The sequence below is a fragment of the Ochotona princeps genome, chromosome 3, assembly GCF_030435755.1.
Source record: "Ochotona princeps isolate mOchPri1 chromosome 3, mOchPri1.hap1, whole genome shotgun sequence".
Classification (NCBI taxonomy): domain Eukaryota; kingdom Metazoa; phylum Chordata; class Mammalia; order Lagomorpha; family Ochotonidae; genus Ochotona; species Ochotona princeps.
Window position 1 is genome coordinate 55,832,181 of NC_080834.1, and position 18,588 is coordinate 55,850,768.

An 18,588-nucleotide genomic window follows, 5' to 3' on the forward strand; every position below is an offset into this window, starting at 1 on the left:
ACAGCCCAGATTATCTCAATAACAGTACATTTGACCAGTGAAGAATCATTCACCATTTCCATTCCTTGAAAACCTGAGTCACAGATGCAGACATTTGATGGTAGCAGTGTGTGCCTTTTAGAGAATCCGAGTCAGCCAGTTGTGCCTTAGATCATCAGAATGTTGATGCTCTTAAAGAGAGAAGCAAAGCTTGAAAGTCACAGGTACCTTTCAAAGTCACTCAGTGTAGCAGAATGTTTTGAGAGATTTTTTTTGACGTTAATTTAGTTATTTGAAAGACAAAGAGAAGAGATAATGGAAAGAAAAAGAAATATCTCCCTATTGGTCCAGTTCCCAATTGGTTATAATGGCTGGGATTGGATCACATCAAAACTGTAAGCTTGGAAAAAACAAAACAAACAAACAAAAACAAAAACCTGTAAACCAAGAAATCTATCAGGATCTCATATGAGTAGCAGGGGGCCAAATACTTGGGCCATCTTTGGCTGCTTTCCCAGGCATAATTGCAGGGAGTTGGATCACAACAGGAACAGCTGAGACTGAACTGATGTTCTGGTATGGGATGCCAGCATCACAGGTGGCAGTTTAACGCACTGTGTCACTGAGAATTCTTCATAAAATACATGGACATTTACAAAATAATAATTAATTTACTAGTTGGGAGTATAACTGTGAGGAAAGGGGAAACAATAGGGCAGATAAACTAATCAGAAGTTGAGAATATACTTATTGGTCATGTCTATGGCTCGTCTATGTCTATGGATAGTCTATGGTTAGCCTCTGAAACAGTAATGGAGAGAAAAGTACAGACAGGAGTGAAGATTTTTTTTGAAGCACAGGTGACCATACTTGAAAGTACAGAAATTCATGCTGAATTTGGGGAAAGAAAAATGCATGGGGAAAACAGATGTAGCAAAATATAAACAACTAGTTAAATGCTAGGACATAGATGCACACACAAGTCAAATGATGTACAAGTGGATACACAGTTTATGAAAATGATTCAATGTGCTTTCATGGTCAATTCTTTCACTAAATTCTAAAATTGATGTTCTAAGCATAAGATCTCAAACTGAATATGGCATGAGAAGAAAAAAAACTGAAATCAGGTGAAATGGTCTCCATATAAATTACTAATACAAAATTGAAGATCAGTGTTCTTCATATCCCTTTGAAACGGAATACCTAAAGTTGACTATATTTCTTGCTTATTTGTTCAACTGATCATGCTGTTCATGATAACAAAATACTCAACCAAAAAAGCTTTCATTGCTCTATTTGGAAAAACATCAGGGAGAGAATGATAGAAATGCTCTAGAAGAAATTGAAATTGTTTTAAAGGAGATAAAACAGGTTCCCATGAATTTGGACAGCATTTTAAAATATTACGATTTTTATTATAAATTCAAGAGCCTCCTAAGTATTTGATGTATCTGTCAATAGGTTGAAGTAGATAAGAGGTTCTAAGCATTATTTTATAATCCATGTCCTTAAATTTGAAGCCAGGAAGAGCCATGTTCTGAAGGAGGACTGTGCTAATAAGATTAAAGAACAGGGAAGGGATGAAGACTCTTAAATTCAATGGCTCTTCAAATACTTCAAAAGCTGCTGGGTTTGCTCAGACACTTGATAAAGTGTCTGTTCAAAGTGTAAGGATTTTGATGTAAGAAGCACTATCATTTATATCATTCTGTACTAAACTCACTTCCTACCAACTGATGAAGCTAAGGAAATTCATTGCAAGGTAAAACTACATAGGTTTCAAATGGAGGGACAGAGAGAGGGATTATCTCCCCAATGACCATATAGACAAACAACTGGCAAAGCTCCTAAGTTGCCATATAACTTCAAATCTAAGACATTATCAATTTTAAGCTGTTACTTTAAATATCTGGTAAAGTGAAAAAACATAAAATTATGTCAATTGTTTTGAGATACATCTTAAAGTATATAAAAATACATTTTAGAATGAAGTCAACTTTATATCTTATTCCTTATCCAATGCATTCATATCACGATTAAAATAACTTCTGAAAGCTGAGTGACCCCTTGAAAGATAGTGTGTCCTAAAGATAGGAAGTACCAGATATACTTACAAACCATTTACTGGTAAGGTAAAAATAGGGCTGGAAAGCAATGAGAATTCTATGATTTTAGTTTAAATGCATTTTATTCAGCACAGAGTTGCCCACAGTCTTCAAATCCTGTTCTGTTCTTTTATATTTTACAAATTGAGATTTATCTATTTGCCAACTACAATACACAAAATCCATGGTTATAGCTGTATAGAATCCAAAATAGATATAGTCCTTTATTCTAAATATAGCTAAATTATGCCTCATTTTTTGACTCCCCAAAAGTACCATGTAAAACTACTCTCCACTGCTCTTTCTCCAACTGCAGGAATAGCAAACTTTTGAGGTGTGTTGCTGTGAAGCTCACGATTATGCACATCCACTATATATGTTAAGGGTTATTTGTGTGCCTGTGCATTTGCATCTGAATTAGATATCTCTATCTTTGATCTACAATATATATTAACTTAAAATTTATCACTAATGTGAAATTTCTATTATTTTTGAAAACCAAAATAATGTGACATTTATTGATTACATTACAATCAATGGAAATGTGACTCATTTTTTTCCTTTAATATTTTAAAAATCCCCCAATATTAAAGTATCCCAAAAATAAAAATGTTTTAAAAATTAGAAAGGTAGAAAGAAATTTAACAGCCTACCATCCACTATAGCTTAAAACATGTCAAACATAATGAATGCCAACTGAAATTTCTGTTTAAGAGAAACAATGTATGTTTTTCCCCAAACTTATTAGTGCACATTAAACTTCTGTGACCTTGAAAAAACCGACATTTTCATGCATGAGCTAAACACACATTCAAGTTTATGAATTCCATCTTCATTAAAAGTTTAAATAACAATCACATATTTTAATCAAGTGTAAAACTGAAACATATTTGTATTACAGTCTAAGATGGGCTTGTTTAATCAACAAAAGGTTTGATTATAGACTACAAAATAAACTCCAACCACTGAAAGCCCGCTTTCTTAGTCACAAGATTTTACAGACTTTCCAATGCAAAACAGCAATGCAGAACAAGCTCAAAGGATGAGGTGCTCAAATGTCATTATCCTCTATGTTAATTACTGCATTGGTATACTTGTGAAAATGCATTTTCCTGCAAATTATTAGTTTAGTATAAGGCATGCTTAATGGCATACATCAGAAAATAGCAAGTAAAATGAAAGCGCAAAACACTGAATACTATATTTTTGTCAATTCAAAAGGAAAATAATTCTAAATAATTTACTACATATCCTACCCTGTTTAGGAACTTTTCTTTATTCTACAGGATCAATACCATTTTTGCTTAATGAAAAAGAGTTCATACTTTTATTCCAACCTTCCATTAAATCTTTTGTTTTGTGCTGTGCCATTAAGGATTATCAGGAAACTTGTAAATTCAATTATAATCCAACAATTGCAATTATTTAGAACTTAAAAAGAAAAATAGGCTTCAATTACCTTTTCACTATGTACTCTGTTAACAAAAGAGTATATAGCAGGCAGATTTCTAAAAACATTGTACTTTTGAGTCTAAAATAATTTTATCTTAACCTATAAACACTTTTTTTCAAGTAAACTTATTCTAAGACAGCCTTAAATGCAGTAAATTCAATATATCTAAGTGTAAAAGATAATTGGAATCCTGAAGTCTTTGAATAAAGTTTATTAAACATAGAAAAAAGCATCATCTTGCATGCAGGCATGGATCGAGACGAGCATCCAATACACAAAAGCGCACTTGGTGCACTCAGGCACTTCAGGGTCCAACAAATGCATTGTAATCCCAGTATGGCCAATTATCAACTGCATGCATCCAAGCAATTGACTACTTAACATCTTTGAGGCCCAGTTTCTTATTTGTAAAGAGAGAGAACACATCAGAGGAGTGTAGTAGGGATTAGTTAAAGCAATCCACAATGAGTATTCAACCGTATCTGAAACTGGGGGAAACACTCAAAGTATTAGTTGTTCTGGCTTAACATCTGTTTTCTAAGCTGTAGACCTGTAGAATGGCTGTCTTCAAGACGAAAGTTTGGGGCATGGCACTATGCCTCAATTGGCTAATCTTCCAATTCCCAGTGCTAGCATCTCAAATGGACACTGGTTAGTGAATGAGCTGTCCCATTTCCCATTTAGCTCCCTGATTATGGCCTAGAAAAGCAGTGGAGAATGGCTCAAAGCTTTGGGATCCTGCACCAGGGTGGGAGACCTGGAAGAAATTCCTGCTATTAGCTTTGGATCACCTCAGCATCAGCTGTTGTAGCCATTTGGGGAGTGAACCAGTGAATGGAAGATATTTCTCTCTCCTTCTCTTTGTAAATCTGTCTTCCCAATAAATATGGAAATAAGTAAATGTTTTTTTTTAAAAGAGATGCAAGTTTTGAAGTGGATACATTTATTTCCTATGCCACTTTTTACACTAATTTTTGCTTTCTCTTCCAATATATTTGGTCCTATTTCCTTCTCCCATATCTATTCACATGAGAAGCTACACATTTTTTGCTTTCCTAAAATATCTAGTTTAACACTGAATTGAACACTGTAACAAAGTTTTTGAGGACTACATTTTTTCTACAATTTTAAGGTCCTTAATAAAAGAAACGAAAAAAAAAAAAAACCCAAAAACACAAAGATGGTGCTCAAAAGAGTTGATTTGACAAAGCCTACACTGACCAGCCCAACTGAACTTAAAGTCTCTTTGTATTCCCTTACACTGTTTCAACATTATCAACTATTACCTATAAATCTATCTCTCATATTTGTCTTCATTATGATAAAATTTCTATACCCAACTAGGACCTACACAAGTATCTGACTTCTGGGTTGAGAGCATCTTCTTTTCATTGTCCCTATTTCAATTACTCTTTGGGTTTTGACTTTTAATCTGTGCATGTTTGTGTTTAATGTTAAGAAATACTTTAATACTACTTGGTAATAAAAGGCTAACCTTGACATTCCTCTCTTCATTATGGAGTTCCCATATTAGATTTGTACAAATCCATATAATCCCACTTTATTGTGTAGAAAGTTGAACTTAGAGACATGTACCTGAGCCTATAGAACTGTATTATTAAAAAATAATAAAATTTAAAAAGAGGACAACTCAGAGAATGGGAGAACATATTTGGAAAAAAAACAGGAGACTATCTTTTATAAAAAGATACAAAACAGAATGTTTACCATAGAAAACATGTTATTTGGGGAACTCACAATATGTCAGCATCAAAATTAATTCTTGATTTAATCACTAATATGTATGAGATTTATGGATAAACATATGACTGTTGATTGATATGGATAAGTGATTAGATTACTAATGGGCAATACATACTCAAAGTCTTTTATGATCAACCTGACTGGCCAGTTCTCTGTGTACAAATTATTTAAGTTAACCGTAGAACAACAAAGGAGTTTTAACAACTTGTGTAACTGATAATTTGCCAGGTATAGGACATGTGTTTAATATTTGCTGTTACTCTATTATTATCATTTCTAGGTGACAACTGAAACAAGGTTAAAAACTTCCTTAAAGTTAAACATTTGAAAGCAGATTATTTCAGCTATTATAGCAGAAACTACCATTTTATTTATTTGAAGCCAGAACTTACAAAGAGTAATGCATATTTAATGTATATGCCTCTTCTTTTAACCTGTAAGAACATATAGAAAATTATAGTAGTATAAGTCTAATTCAGTGTTTTAAAAAGCTGAATGAATAGGGGTTGAGCTATTTTCCTATGAGAAGTTGTAAAGCAAAGCTTGCAGGGTTCATTGTGTGGATGCAGACACACACACACACACACACACACACACACACACACGTCAACATTCCATAGCTGGGCACACATCCTATAACTAAATCATATTAATTACCATGAAAAAAAAGATTCCCACATGCATTTAAAAAGTGAGAAGACTTTCAACACACACGTACACATAAACAGCATTGTGACTGCTAATACATTTTCTAGGGACAAAATAAAAGTAATGCAGAAGTTAGCATTCATAGAGTCAATAGAAATGTTAAGTAGAATGGAAGCGGTTATAGCTTGGGGTAGAATTTTGGTCAAAATGTATAAACTTTCCTAACAAATTCTAGAGATCTAATATATGTACAACAGTATAAGTATACTTAATGCATTATATGCTAAAAATCTGATAATAGAATTGGTCTTAAGAAATCTTACCATAATGTACAAAGTAGCTATATGAGATTTATGTTAACTTGTTGCTGTAAGCAATTCACAAAGCACGTTAAGAGATCACATCAGAAATGTAGAGTATATACAGTGCTTATTCTTCGGGAATACCTCAGTAAACATGGGGGGGCAATCCATGGGAGTTCTTGGCTTATTGGACTCAGGATGAGTCAGCTTCAGCCCTGGGGCTGTTAGAGCAGTGAACCAGCACATGGGGTCCTCTCTATTCCATCTGTCACTCTTTCCAATAAATAAATATTCAAGAAAAAGAGGCAGAAGGTACAGAAGTGAGAATAGGATTGGCAGATAGAAAAATAATTCTAATTCAGAACCAAAAGAACTTAAAGAAATCATTTTGTGATAAAGAATTAAAAATTAAGGAATGAAAACAATAATCACAATGAGAGTTCAGAAAGATGTGTATTCAGCAAAAAGGGGGATTATTAACTCCTTCTCTGATCTACTTTCCTGCATTTCACTATCAAACAATAGTACATTTTTAGAATGATGAAAATGACTATAATGGCCACAACGGCAAACACTGTGAGCTCGCAATATATGGGTGACTGTCCTGCCCAGTCTTACGTTCATGTACATGAACCTATGTAATTCTGGCAAAGATTCAATGAAAAGGTGCGTTAGAGATTTAGAAGCAACCTTCACAAAGGTAGATTTCATAACACAAATGCATGATGGAAAGGGAATATGATGGGCCCGGCCCTGTAGCCTAGTGACTAACGTCCTTGCTTTGCACACACCAGGTTTCCATATGAGCGCCGGTTATAATCCCAGCAACCCCACTTCCCATCCAGCTCCCTGCTTGTGGCCTGGGAAAGCAGTCAAGAATGGCCCAAAGCCTTGGGACCCTGCACCCGCATTGGAGACCTGGAAGAGGCTCTGGGCTGCTGGTTTGGATTGGTTCAGCTCCAGCCGTTGCGGCCACTTTGGAGTGAATCATTGGACGAATAATCTCTCTGTCTCTTCTTCTTCTGCATATCTGCCTTTTCAATAAAAATAAAATAAATCTTAAAAAAGAAATGAAATATGACACATTGGATGGTAAAATTCCAAGAGTGATATTCCTAACCACTATTCTAGAGATAAGCCTATGTTTCTCTTCATTAGCAAACACAAAAATAGGAAATATATATTATTTTAGAGTTATGCCATTTACATCACTGTCAAGGAGAAATAAATGTTAAAAATAGACTTGTGTCATAGTACAGCAAGTTGAACCTGGGCTTATAATACCAGCATCAAAAATTGGAATACCACCTCAAGCCCTAGCTGCTTTGCTAGCAATTCAGTTCCTTGCTAACACATCTGGGAAAGAAGAAGAAAATGGAACAAATTCTGCCCTGCCACCTAGATGGGAGACTCAAATGTAGTTCCATTCTCCATTGTGGCCATTTGGACAGTGAACCAGCAGCTGGAATATCTCTTTCTGCCTCTTTCTGCTCTCTATCTCTCTGCCTGTAAAATAAATCTTTAAAAACTGTTTCAAAAGCAAAAAGTAAAGAGAAATAATCAGAAAATTGTGGCCAGAAAAACTGATTTTTATAATTTTCTTTAAGTAAAACAACCAAAATGGGTTGATATTCGTGGGAAAGGCTAGAAAGAGAAGTGAGTATGTCCCTAAATTATAAAGAGCTCATGAGAAAATCATATAATACTTAAAATATGATAGATAAGTAAAATGGTTTTCTGTCTCATTAATGTTTCTGAAACAAAACAGATAATTCTGCCAATAAGTGGCAATGTGACATCACTTCACTAAGTTACATCTTGAATAATTATAACCACAATGTCTAAACAACATTTCCCTTACTGAATAACTAGTACCTCATAATCAGAAAAGTTACTTGTTTTTCAAAGGCTTTAACAAATTGGTGGGCCATGTGGAACAACATTTACAGGTTACAGAAGATTCATAGGCACGGTTACAATGAAAACCACTGCTTCCAAGAAAACATTGTTCTTGGCTCTAATTTTTTACCTATTCTCTAGAAAAACAAACTCTTCTCTTGGTGGTCATGTCCATACATGCTTAGGAGGCCATAAGCAGTCAAAGTAAATGAATAATTATTAACAAACACTTGCATAAAAAACTCCTCAAGCACTCAGGTAATATTAGTTCTACATATACATGTGACACTGACCACTTTAGTTTGGTTCTATAAGATTATGAGCTATCAGAACTTACATAAAGAGAAAAATGTCAGAAATACATAATAATATGTTATTTACACATGATGAGATAGCTTTATGGCATTGTGAAAATAATTCACTGAAAAATAAGGCTCAACTTTCTGAGACCAAAATGAAAAATGTAACTTGATATCTACATTAAAAATATATTTTTGATACAGAATGCTGTATTCTAAAAAACCACGCATAATTAGCAAAAGTAAGAAATAGAACTTATTTTAAAAATAAATTTAAAAAACAGAGAGCGTGAGAGTGAGTTCTATTTACTGGTTAATTCTCAAGATCAGAGTGCTTCCACCCAAGCATACACCGAAGCTGACTGCTTAGTCCAGTTTTCCCATGTAGCTAGCAGGAATCAAATTACCTTAGTTGTCATAGCTGCTTCCCAGGATTGGCAAAGTAGGAAGCTGGAATTACAGGCCCAGGCAGGTGCTCTCATCTCTGAAGAAAGTATCTAAACAGCTATGATTAGTGTGTACCCCTAAAAAGACCACATTAAAAGGAAGGGTAATGTGTGCCACTTTTGGGGATAGTGTTTTCAGTGCAGACTGCCTTCTTGCATGCTTGCAATACTGTTTCCTAGGAAAACAAAAGGCTGACTAAATGAGGTCATCACTACAACTGTAGCATGCAGGGCACAGAATTTTGTAACAGCCAATCTTAGGAAAACCTATTCAACAAGTGCTTTAATCGCGCATATTCTAGTATAGCAATTTCAAATTCTACAAAATAATGCAGTATTTTATAGAAAACATCAATATTTCTTATCTGCCATTTAATAAATGATTGCTTTAAGGGAGAAATAAATCATGAAAACTATCTTTAAGATTTATTTAGTTACATAATTTTAAACAACTTGTGGGATTTTTTTTACCGTCAGGAAGCCACATTCTCAGTTTACTCCATCCTTTAGTAACACCAACTCACCCATAACTCATCCATCCATCACACATTTGGCTTTTTCCAAAAAGGACAAATATCATGTGCTGTCTGATATAAGACAAACTTCATGCAAAACACAAAATCAATAGATGTATAGGAAAAAATATATATATATATACACATATGCACACACACACCTTAGTTGTCATAGCTGCTAGTGGAACGGTATATGGAGACTAGCATACCAAGAAATGAAGATACATTGCAGTATGCATCTTTACTCCTGAATAAAAGACAGACTTCCAATGTAAATATATCTTGACAATAGAGTGCTGGACTTTCTACCATTGTCTATGCCTAGAATGTCATGATACACTGAAAGGGCAGAATGATACATTTGTGACTGTTTATGAAGGACTATACTATTGTAATAATATGGGGCAAAAGAGTGAGGGGAAGAGGAAGTTTGGAGGTGGGAGGGGAACTCTCTGAGCCAATGGAACTGTATCATGAAAAATAAAAAAATTAAAAAATGGCTTTATGATGCAGATGTCTAATTTTTTAAGTAAAGATATAATTACTGATATCGACATAACATTCTCAGTTTTATTACTTATCTCAGAATCTGTTATCATAACAGCACCATGTTAAATACTTTTCTTTTAAAATGTTAATAACAATAATAATACATATTTATGGGCCATATTATAATATTTAGTATCTGTCTACACAGTGTACATGTCAAACAGGGTAACCAGCATTTCCCCTTCTTTGACATTATTTCATGATTGGCAGATACCATTATCTTAGTTTTACAAATGGGTGAAAATGACGACTCTGGGTACACAAATCCACCCTCATCCATAAGTGATCTCATTATCACGTGGGCTTGTTCAGTAATAGTTCTTGGTTATTTTTCCACCAGGAGAATAAGAAAAAGAGAACAGAAATCTTAGCTAAACTACTGTTGGAAGAATGTGTGAAGCCAGGAGATCAACACTAAACAATTGAGTTACGAAGCAGAATAGCAGAAATGCTGCAGGATATTCCATAGCACGGACGGCGATTGAAAACAACCCACCTTCCCACAAATACAACTTAAAAACATATGTGTGCAGTGATTATTTACTGCTGCCTGTAGTCTTACGTTAAGTCAATCCAAAAGTCTTACAGTAGTTTCAATATTTTAATCGTGAAAAGCATTTTCTTCACATTGTGATTCATTTTAAATTTCTAGATAGAAAAATTAAACCAAATCATAGGCTTTTTTAAACAAGGGAGGGGAGGGGACTTGTCCATCATCATGAATAAATCACAGGGATTGTCAGAAAGTGTTCAACAGTGAAAAAAGAGAATACCTCCAAGTAACGTTTAAAAGAGCTAATGTCATCTGGAAACAGCATAGTTAACCCAGACAATGAACACACACACATTTTGAAGTCAAAGAAACAAGCAGAGTACCCACATTAAATATAAATTTGTTAGTTGGATTTATCTGGCTCTGTTCACATAAAGATTATCGTTAAATTGCAACATCATGCAAAAGCACACACACACATGAAGTATGACTACATCTGTTCACAATCGCTCTGCCAATTTTTATGTGATAACCTGTGTTTGTATTTTACAGAAACATTTATAACCTAGAAAACTATAAAGTCCAGATGTTCTCTTTGTTCAATCTAGAAATTAGCCTTTTCATAATCATGATAGGGAATGTGGCATTTAGTTAGTCCTAAATTAAGTCCTTTGTTTTTATTTGTTGCATAAAGCCTAAATTCTAACACAGTTATATAACCACACTTCAAAGGCTTCTATAAACTAAGCAGCTCACAGTAACATCTCTGCCTTCAGCAATTACACTCTAGTGAATAAGCCAAGTGACCTTATTTGCTCATTAGAAACTGTGTGTACAGGTTGCAATATCAGAGTCTGAATTTACATTTAAAAAAGCACATTTTGTGGTGGTGTATAATGAAAATATTTCCAAGATCTTGGGTTAAATTCAAGTATTTACTCATCTGCTCCCTTAAGCTTTAGATGTTCTTTAGTTTGTATTCTCATATTCTTCACAAGCTATGCTTTGTGATCACTCCTCTAAATATCATAATATTGTAACAGTTTGAAAGGCCACTTAGACATGGGATTTTCATCACCCCATCACCATATCCCCATCACTGAAGCATGCTAAAAAATAATTCAAAAACATTTGATTCTTGTGCATTCGTGCTCCAGGATAAATATATATGTATATACATACACACACACACATATATATATATATTTATATATTTATATGCCATGTCACAACCTTATACATACAAGGTTTTAAGCTAACACTGAACACCCTACAATAAACTTAAACTGATGTGATATGGCAGAAGAATGTCATTTTGAACACAGAAACATGATGCCTTTATATTCCATGTAGAATGCAGAAAAATCCAAATAATTTACTTAAACGTGTATGTCTTGTTGTTCTACTACTGCTTTTATTCTTATGGGTTACAGTATAAAGAAAAACAGGAGAACTTCTTCGGGACCAATGTATGTATGTTGGTGGTGGGGTTCTCAGAGGGAACAGAAGAGGGGACTTTATCTGTGCCAAGAATCTGTGTATAATTTTCTTATGCTACTGATTTTCAAAGAATTATATCAAAATTATCACCATCAATATCACCCTTTCTATGGAACCCAGTCACATGTACATATCCATAAACAGAAAGAGACACTATGCTACAATAGAAAGTGTGTGCACTTTCTAAGACACTGCTTGGGTTGTCACCAATCAACTACTAGAGCCAAGTCTTCCTTACTTAAAGTTCTCCCTCCCCTATCTGTTATATAAAGGCATGCAACCTACCTTGCAGAGTGACATGAGACACTAAAGGCTCAGTAAAAGTGGTAAACCATAATATCTATACTCTTTCCTGCATCTCCTAAAGTGTGGCATCACCAATTATATTATTCAAAATAAATTAGAAAGGGTAGTTTTTCCTTACAGACTTAGATTTCTTTTTGATTCAATGCTGATTTCATAATATTCTACGTGAAAAAATGGAGCTAAAGAAATACCGTAGTGATCCTGATAAAGGACTTTGTGTGCTATTTTTTTTTACAGCTAAACAATGGGAAATCAGACAAATATAACACATCAGACAGATGTGCTTTATCTCCTCTGTATGAAATGTGAAACCTGCTTATTCACCACGTACATCTAAGCCTCAGCTCTGCAATACTCACCTTGCTATCTAGTGTATTACAGAATATTGGCAATTGCTACATTATACGTGAGCAGCTAAAAAGACAACTGTGAGACCATAGATAGGTAAAAGGCTGTTGCTATTATTCTCTTTTCTACAATTATTCAAAGAAAATAACTGTAAAATATATTGCAGAAACCTTATTATGTCCCTTAGTATTCCCTGTGAAAGCCAAGTTCAAAATGTTATGGATACAAATCAGAAAAGTCTCTTAGGTTTCCCAATGGATCACCTTATTTTGAAGACTAGTTAAAAGCAGTCTTAAAATGTCTCTTCTCTCTTGCCAGAAAAACCCCCAGCACAGTCCTGCTTGCAAGGGCTTCTTGGAAGGCAGTCACCATCTATTCTCCACAGATCTCAGCAAAAGTTGTTATTTTATTTGATATACAGTTTCAAAAAATGGGACTGCTAAAGAATTCAGTCATGTTGCCTATAACAGGCTTATATTTTATTGTGACAGGGGGAGTTGAAATGGCTTCCTCAGAAAGCTTAAATTTTCTACCACAAAATCTTCCTTTGCAGGGAATTAAAAAGTTGATACATTTCTTCACTTTATTAACACAGGCAATCTTTTAAGTGTAGATTTTTCTTGCCAAAACTTTATATTCAATCCACTTTTTTTTCAGTATTAGAAACACCAACGGAAGAAAATATTTTGATAAAGACAAAAAATATAGCATGAAAATTTAAAATTTTTATACTACTTTCTATGTCTGCAGTAATTCTATAATGCCAAGATATAATATATTATAAAGGTAAAATAATAAAGACTGAGAGATGAAATAGTAAAAAGATTTGAGACTTGTAAAGTGCTAAAGCCAATTAACATAATTCTTAAGGCTAGGCTTAGATCAAGAAATTGAAAAAAGATCTGTCTTCTGCATATGAAACACAATACTTTTAGATTAATGACTGGGAACTATCTTACTGTAGTCTTCATTCTCTGTTAACCTGTTAGAAGGCCCAAAGTTAATATTGATTTTTACATTTTCATGTTTGATGGATGTTAAATTCAGAAATCCAAGTTAAAATTATGAACTAAATAAATATAAAGAATAAAGGAAATTTGACATAAAGCTAGAACTCTTAAAAACGTCAAGATTTCTACTTGAATGTAAATACAGTGTGAGCAGGAAATGTGATGTAACTTTATTAGTAAGACAGCTTCATCAAGATAAAGGAAGGTAACAGAGCACTCTGTGCTGTCCCTGCCAGATCACGCAGGAATGCCTTGCTATTAGGCTTAGAGAGTCCACACAGGAGAAATGTGCATAGTTCTGGGTGTATTTTGATAAGGGGGATGTAATGGTAAGAATGGAAAGCATCATTAAAATCTATACAGGAAACTAGAGGTATTTGACATGCACAGGGGACAATTAGTAAGCTATCATACTGGAAAGCTATGTCAGAGCCTGTCTGAATTCAACAGCTGAAATACAGACCAGGTGTTAGCCCTACAATACAGAAGAAAGGAGAAGCGGACAAATTTAACATTTATCTTATAAATACATAAGATTGTATAAGATGTAAAAGTGTTTTAATAATGGCTGGCTAGTTATTTGTAAAGGAATTCTGCATGAAATCTTAACATTACATTGCAATGGATTACACTGCCTGTAGCACTGGCTATTTAGGAACACCAGGTCATTTATTTGTTGCTCCACTTCCAATGAAGTTCCTGTTAAAGGCCTGGGAAAGCAGAGAAAGAAGACCCAAGTGTTGGGCTCTAGATACATGTGAAAGATTTGAGTGAAGTTCCTGGCTCCTGGCTTTTGGCATGGTTCACTGGGGGGGTCATTATGGCCATCTGGGTAATACCAGTGGATGGAAAATCTATTTCTCTCTCTCTCTCTCTCTCTCTCTCTCTCTCTCTCTCTCTTTCTGCATGTGTGTGTGTACATGCATGCACGTGCATGCGTGTGACTCTCCTTTGGGACTTCTGCACTGAATTGAGAGAGTAAAAAAACTTTTGAAACTCCTAAGACATTTTTTTAAGATTTATTATTTTTTTTATTGGAAAGTCAGTTATACAGAGAAGAGCAGAGACAGAGATCTCACGTCTGCTGATTCACCCCCCAAGTGGCGAAATGGCCAGAGCTGAATCAGTCTGAAGCAAGGAGCCACAATCTTCTTGCAGGTATCCTATGTCGGTGAAGTGTTCCAAGCATTTGGGCTGTCCTAGAATGCTTTCCCAGGTCACAAGCAGGGACCTGATGGGAAGTAGGGTTGCCAGGACATGAACCCATGCCCATACGGGATCCCTGTGCATGGAAAGCAAAGACCTTAGCCAACAGGCTACTGCAGCAGGCCCCAAACACCTAAGACTTTATGATACAAGTCTTGGAATTAGGGCTGACATTATTAACACATAGTTAATAGAATTTGTGGTATCCATCACCTTTATAGCTTCTCCTGAATTTCTGTCTGATGGATGTGGGACAGTACTCAGGCCTCTTGAAGCCACAGAGTTGTGGCAGATGCTACAAGTTCTTTCCTTCCTTTTATTCCAGCAGGGATCTTTCTGGGTGTCTGCCTCACCAAAATATTCTCTTTTTGGAGACTATGGAATGACTTTTGTTAAGCCAATCTTGATGACACCAAATTATTTCTTAGAATTTTTTTTTTGAAATGTGACATCTAATTCTGATGAATGGAATATCCAAAGAAAATTCCTAGAAAAGTGAATTGATTCTAGAAAGGAAACAAACAAACAAAAAAACTGTTCTGAAGAATCTAAGGGTTGGCGGCACTAGAAACTCTAGCTACTGTCCTGTAACTACAGCAGATAGCACCTTTGGGGCATTGCTGACATGCTGATATGCTGAGAGCAGGGAGGTAAAAAGAATGAACCAGAGAACTTCATATCACTTTCAGTGTTGGGGTAACTCTACCATAAAATTTCCATTGTGTGACAAATACATTTCCTTACAGTTTCAGCTAATTTGTACAGGGGTTTCTCTTACTGGAGGTGGAGATGCCCTGACACACAGGACTTGATGTTGTCATAGGGCATCTTGTTGAGGTGGCAGGTGTTAATTTTTAGGACTTCAGTGGAGAAGCATATTATTCCTTCTGCTTGCTTCAAATATCGGGTTGGTACTTGTTACATTCTGAATCTGTCAGACTTCTTTTGATGGATCTAGTAACAATAATGTGTTTAAAACATACTGCATTTTTTCTCCCATTTAAATCTCTCACATGGGATGAAAGAAGCCCAAATCCTTCCTCGCAGGATCCAATGTCATTGGAACAACAGCCAGGAGCCCTGAGCAGTCTGCAGAAACAGAACAGTAAAATCCCTTTGGGACTAGGGAGAGGAGCTTTCTTTGGTCCTTACTTAGTTCAAACTTTGGATCCCCACCCTCTCCTGCAATGACCATCAGGGTCGTCCCGGAGCCTCCCCCACACCAAACCAAACCAAACCAAAACAACAACAAAATTAGAATAGATAGAGAACAACGAAGAAAGCCTAGAACCAGACAGGAAAGAGTCAATGGGGACTCACATTTACCTTACTAAGTAGGACAGGAAAATTACTTCTCACTGGGGAGTTGAAGATTTCTTTGCACACCCCTCCTAAAACTGTTCTGTGCCTCAACTGTTGACATAGGCCTTGTTAAAGTTATAAGCCACTTTGGACTATCCCAAAATCTACCAAGTTCGTAAAAATTATGTTTCAACACAATAAACTGCTAAATACTAAAATGAAAATAGACACAAGACAGCTGAATAGTATCCTATAGCTATTTTAAGGTGGATAGAAGCCAGTTGTACATAAACTAAAATTGAAATGTCAATGAAGTAGTCACAGCATGTGGTTAAGAACTTGCATTTTCTAACATATCAGTCACTCAATACCATGTCACTTAACTCCATAATGTTGTAAACTGTTATCGATGCTATGTTATGGCTTTTAATTGGTCTGGATGATATTCTGCCAACTCTGCTTTTAGACCAGAGATGGTCTCCCCAAGAAACTATTGAATTTATCTGGACAATAAGATGCTGGACTCTATGTATGGTACATGTTTGCAATGAAAGAAGCATGACTGGATTTGAACTGTAATACTGCAATAAGGTGGAGGAATCCACCATGGGGGAAGGGTACGGGGAGGGGTTGGGGGAACCTCAGAGTCTATGAAAAGATGTCATAAAATGAAATACAATACAAAAAAAGAATCAAAAGTGAAATAAAAAAATACTGCGTTTTTTTGCACTGTTCCTTTATAACAATCACCTAAAAGTTACTACTTGTCTTTTTCACTAGTTTAGAAGCTCCATGACTACATTCACTACATCTGCCAGATATACTTCCCATCTTTCCAGTAACCAGCTCAGAATTGGCACACAGGAATTCCACAAATAGGAGCTCAGTCAGCATGTGTGAAATGAACAAAATAATGAAGTAATAAGTGAGTGAGTATATACTGAACATTACAAACATTCTATTTGCTAGTTTACTCACTCACACTTCTCCTCCAGGTTCCCCTTAACAATTTCAATTCTAAAAAGGTGAGCCACATCTTGCATTTTAAGAGAGAGATAAGAGAAGGAAGATATTATTTATAGCTAGTACCTGTTTTCAGAAACAACTTACAAAATTTTTGATAAATAAAAATCATAATCAATTGCTTTTCATATTGTGTACTGTCACACAGTGTGCTTAGAATCATACTTTTGGAGCCAGGACAAATCTTGGGGAGAATTCTCTATAACTGAGCTCAGTGAAGATTTATCAGTCAAGTATTTCAAGTTTTTCAACTGAAAACCACTAGCAACAAGATCAGCATTTGCTTTCCTTATGCTCTATGATATAATAAAATATTAAATACACACATACACAGAGCCAATGAAAAGGATATTTCCCCAGCAATGCTGTTCCAACTCTGTAATCAGTGTAACTCTTGTTTGGATGGAAGTTGAAGATAAAAAGTAGACCTGCTCGCTCAAAAGCAATGACCTTATTTTCTTCATGCTTTTCACTCACATAGGCCTGCAAGAATTAGCACAAATGTTACCTCTAAATCATATCAGTTGTCACCACAAGTACATTATATCCCCCCAAAAGTTGTTTCCATCTTTTATTTTAAGCCATTCCATTTGTACCTTAAATTAGGGTTACGGCAAATGATGAGCATTTCTACAAAAAACTTTCAATACTTATCATGTTAACGTGATATCTGCTGGGATCCATGCAGTAGGTGTGGATGACATGAAGGGGTGAAGAGAACACCTCCCCTGTTTGGCAGGGCCCAGGGGAGCTTCCCGCTGCATGGCAGAGCCCGGCGGATGTCTCTCCGACCACCTTGACACAGTCTCACCCCCGTTTGCATGGACATTCAAGCATCCCGCAAAGAATTCTGTAATCTATTGAGGCATTGTTGTTTGCCCTGTGAGATGGTTTTTGCAACTCATGTGAGCGTGAGAGTTAATGTTTCTGATTATGTCTTGGTGAGTGGGCCTTTGACAGTTTACACACAGGAGCACAATTAAGCCCGTGCCATTTCTGGGCACCTTATTGAGTGCCTACCCACTGCCCTGAAATCTGGCCCAGACATATAGCACACCTTCTGGGAAAATAAATATTAGTGCAAGTGATGGGAGTGAGAGCTGAAACTGCTATGGCAATAAATACAGTTATTGTTATCTCAAAGGCTAGTCTGTCTTTGCAGTTTCTTTAGAGCACAGAAAATGTAGCTGTTTTAGCTGCTTTCATAATTTTTTAACTAGAGGAAATACAGGGAGATTTTATTAACATCACAGAGATATACTTTTGATTATTATTTGATTGTTTATGAGATTGTAGAGCCTGCAGCTGTAGGGGGATTTAATGTTTGAAACTTTTTTCCTAGATCATTATGTTTTTTCCCTTTTGATGTATTTCTCCCATTCAGTGATAGATAAGTTGTGAAAATAAAATATAGTAGGAATGTTTTACTTGGAGTTCT

General features: G+C 35.5%; 1 protein-coding gene across 1 annotated transcript in view; it reads right to left on the bottom strand.

Moving 5' to 3' along the window:
- Positions 1-18,588, bottom strand: part of GBE1 (1,4-alpha-glucan branching enzyme 1) — a 301,333-nt gene that overhangs the window by 12,668 nt on the left and 270,077 nt on the right. Inside the window, exon 14 of the mRNA XM_058661769.1 lies at positions 17,501-17,633. Coding sequence (XP_058517752.1) covers positions 17,501-17,633 — 133 coding nt within the window. The remainder of the gene's footprint in view (positions 1-17,500; positions 17,634-18,588) is intronic.